Here is a 3,432-nt window from a genome sequence, read left to right on the forward strand (position 1 = left end):
TCCCTTGGTATAAGTAAATTTCCTATAATTTACTTTGTGTTATAATTTCTCCATTTCAGAACACTTTTTCATAAATATAGGGGGGGTGTGGATGATTGTGTCAGATTTGCTGTTGAATTGTGGGGCATAGTCAGCAAATCTTCCTATTTCCTGATTTTCTGTTCCATTTTATTATTCTTAATCTTGACTAACGCTGCCATTGACTGATAAACGTTGGCGTGTGTGTGAAGGCTGAGGTGGCCATAGTGACAGCTCTGTGGTGCCACATTTTTTGGGGCTGTCAGTGATTTGTCCCCGTTCCTCCCCCGCAGCCGTGTCATGGTCCAAGGACGGGCATGCGCTGGGTGACAGGGGACAGGTGCTGCGCATCGAGGGCGCGCAGGTGGCTGACTCCGGCCTCTACAGGTGCCTGGCTGCCAACGCCGCGGGCACGGCCGAGCTGCTCTACAGCCTCCAGGTCCATGGTGAGTGCCCAACCACCGAACTGTCGCTCCTGGGGCTTGGGGAACACTTCTGAGAGCATTGAGTCCCAGTGAGCACTGAGCATTCCCGAGTGCTGCCAAGGCCTCCACTGATCCGTGTCCCCAAGTGCTACATCCACGCGGCTTTTAAATCCCTCCAGGGATGGGGACCCCACCACTGCCCTGGACAGCTGTGCCAGTTGCTGCCCACCCTATCCATGAAGAAACTTGTCCTAATATCCAAATTAACCTCCCTACCTCCAGCAGAGCTCAAGGCTGTTTCCTCTTGCCCTGTATGGTGACACTGAGGGAGAATATATGCAAGCTGCACCTTTGCTTTCCTCATTTTCCAGTCTGCTTAACAGACTTGGTGTCACTCATCACATGATTGCAGAATCCCAGGGTGGTTCCAGTTGAAAGGGACCTTACAGCCCATCCAGTGTCACCCACTGCCATAGGCAGAGACACCTTCCACTAGCCCAGGTTGCTCCAAGCCCTGTCCAGCCTGGCCTGGGACACTTCCAGGGATCCAGGGACAGCCACAGCCTCTCTGGGAATTCCATTCCAGGGCCCTCCCCACCCTCACAACCAAGATTTCCTTCCCAATATCTCATCTAACCCTGTCCTCTGGCAATGGGAAGTCATTCCCCCTTGTCCTGGCACTCCATGCTTTTCACTCTTCTGTTTTCTCACTGATATTGGAATAGGTGTTTTGAATGTGGAAAATGTGCCAAGGGAAGGCATTCCTAGGAATAATGAATTTATGGAAGAGGTATTTTGTTTAAGGGATCACTTGAGCAATTTGGAGGCCCAGGCAGTTGCTGGGATTTGTTGTAGGTGACTTTGAAGCTCACAATAGACAAAGGACACAGATCAAATGCTCTTTCACAATCCAGGAATTTTAAAGAAAAATGTGCTGTGTCCAAGAAGATGAAGTGGAAGTGTGTAGGTTTGCTGACATGAGACACCTAAGCAAAAGCCCAGCTGGAGATTTTCCACTGATTTCAGTGGCTTTTGGATGTGGCCGTAATCCAAATTCTTATCTTTGATACATGCATGTGCATGTAGCTGGTTTTCTGTGGGAGTCTTCCATGCAAAATTGTGGCCCAAGTTTGGCAGAGTGTCCCCAGCTGAGATGTACATGCAGTATATAGTTCCTATTAATGTTAATTAATGACTTGGGCAGTACGTTTCCATGGATTTAATGACCATCATGGGAAAAACTGATGGCACAAGACACAGTCAAAGGCAATTAACCCCACCCAGTGATGAATTCCCAGGAAATCCTTAGCGCTAAGGTCATTATTCTAGTTAAATGGAAAATAACCCCGCAGTACACGTGTGTCTTTTTAGGGGTGGCAGAATTTCAGCAAACACATCCAGAATTTTCTAGGGAACTACAATTTTCTAAGACACAGAGCTTCCCCTTCTAGAACAGAGTATATGCAGTTGCAGTCACAACTAACGGCATCAAAGGAACTAATTGCATTGAACTCTGGTCCATGAACCTGCTTCGTTCAGCTGGTGTCCTGCCAGGCTGACAGTAGAGAGGTGCTGGAATTCACCATCCACAGGTTCATCATCCAGTGTCCTTAGGGTTTATGAGTTTGAGAAGACAAAACTTAAGGGTTTTGCCCTCTTTACCAGTGGAAGCAATGACTCCTTAATGGAGAACAGGCTCAAATGCCAAGTACTGAAAGTTGTGCTGCATTTATGGAAAGGCTGCTCTAGATTTCCATGAGCACCTGCCTCTGTCAACTACTGGTCTTATTCACCAGTTTCTGTTGTTAATTGTGTTATCTTTTGGGCTTTAAAAAATAATACTTGATACCTCAGGCTTAACGCTGAATGGAACCAGGCAGGCCAATGGAAGGAATCAGGTGAAATTCCAGTTTAGTTAGAATTCATAGGATTTCATTGTATTAATTTTTTTTCACTTCTTTCTCCCCACTACAGCTTTCTCAGGCATATGACAACAATGAATGCCATTGCACTGCAATAGGAGGAACTCTGTATGTGGGGAAAAGATGAAAAAATTATAAAATCCTGTGCCTTTTTTCTGCCCTTACTGCTATTGCTGAAATATATGTATGAGTGAGGAGAATCACAGTATCATGGAATGGTTTGGGTTGGAAGGGACCTTAAAGCCCATCCAGTTCCACCCCCTGCCATGGGCCGGGACACCTTCCACTGTCCCAGATTGCTCCAAGCCCTGTCCAGCCTGGCCTTGGACGCTTTCAGAGGATGGGGCAGCCACAACCTGAGTTACAGGCTCTTAGAGGGTGCTAAATTCATTAATGAATCTTATTTTCAGTGCAGAATTTCATAAGTTTTCTCCCCTCATACAGGGCGATATGTATAAGTAGCTCACACCATTCTCATCTCTTTGCAGGAGTGACTTTAAACATTAAGTTTCTATCTAATACTGACGTTTAAACTTTATCACTAATAATCACTAATATCATTAATAATAGGGGCAAATAGAGTATTTTTGATTCTCCTAGTACATGAAACATCTTCCTTTTTTAATGATTCTTGTCTCCCTTTCTACCAGAGCCCTACAGCATTTGCTAGACTGTGTGCCTAGAGTAAGTGCTTTAGATGTTCCATTGCAATGTTTTGTGTCATCAGAGAGGCAGATGATTTCCAGTCTAATCTGATAAACGTTTCCATATGCTCTGCCAGGCCAATTTATCACTCTGTATATGGATTTGCTTTATGTGGTTTATATGGTAAACTCCTTTCTTTAATCCCCACCACTCCTAAAGTCTTTCACAAGGTCTAAATGGAATAGTAGAAGAGTTTGAGGAAATATTTTCTGGCTTTATGGTGTGGTTCCTGGGTTTCACAGCTGTCCTCTGGGCTGTGAGCCCAGTCCCACATACCTTGCTCACAGTAGTTTCACTGCAGTTATCTGCCTGCTCATGCTAGGGAAGAGCAGATCTGGCACAGGGCAAAGACATTACAAGAG

The 3,432-nt window shown here is 45.5% G+C and overlaps 1 protein-coding gene across 1 annotated transcript in view; it reads left to right on the forward strand.

Annotated features, from left to right (window-relative positions):
• HMCN1 (hemicentin 1) overlaps positions 1 to 3,432 on the forward strand; it is a gene marked incomplete at its 5' end in the record, with an annotated part of 164,443 nt that overhangs the window by 91,874 nt on the left and 69,137 nt on the right. Inside the window, one exon of the mRNA XM_031059162.1 lies at positions 312 to 464. Within this exon, the coding sequence (XP_030915022.1) occupies positions 312 to 464 (153 nt within the window). The remainder of the gene's footprint in view (positions 1 to 311; positions 465 to 3,432) is intronic.

The sequence above is a fragment of the Geospiza fortis genome, unplaced genomic scaffold (genome assembly GCF_000277835.1).
Source record: "Geospiza fortis unplaced genomic scaffold, GeoFor_1.0 scaffold229, whole genome shotgun sequence".
In the NCBI taxonomy this organism is placed as follows: Eukaryota; Metazoa; Chordata; class Aves; order Passeriformes; family Thraupidae; genus Geospiza; species Geospiza fortis.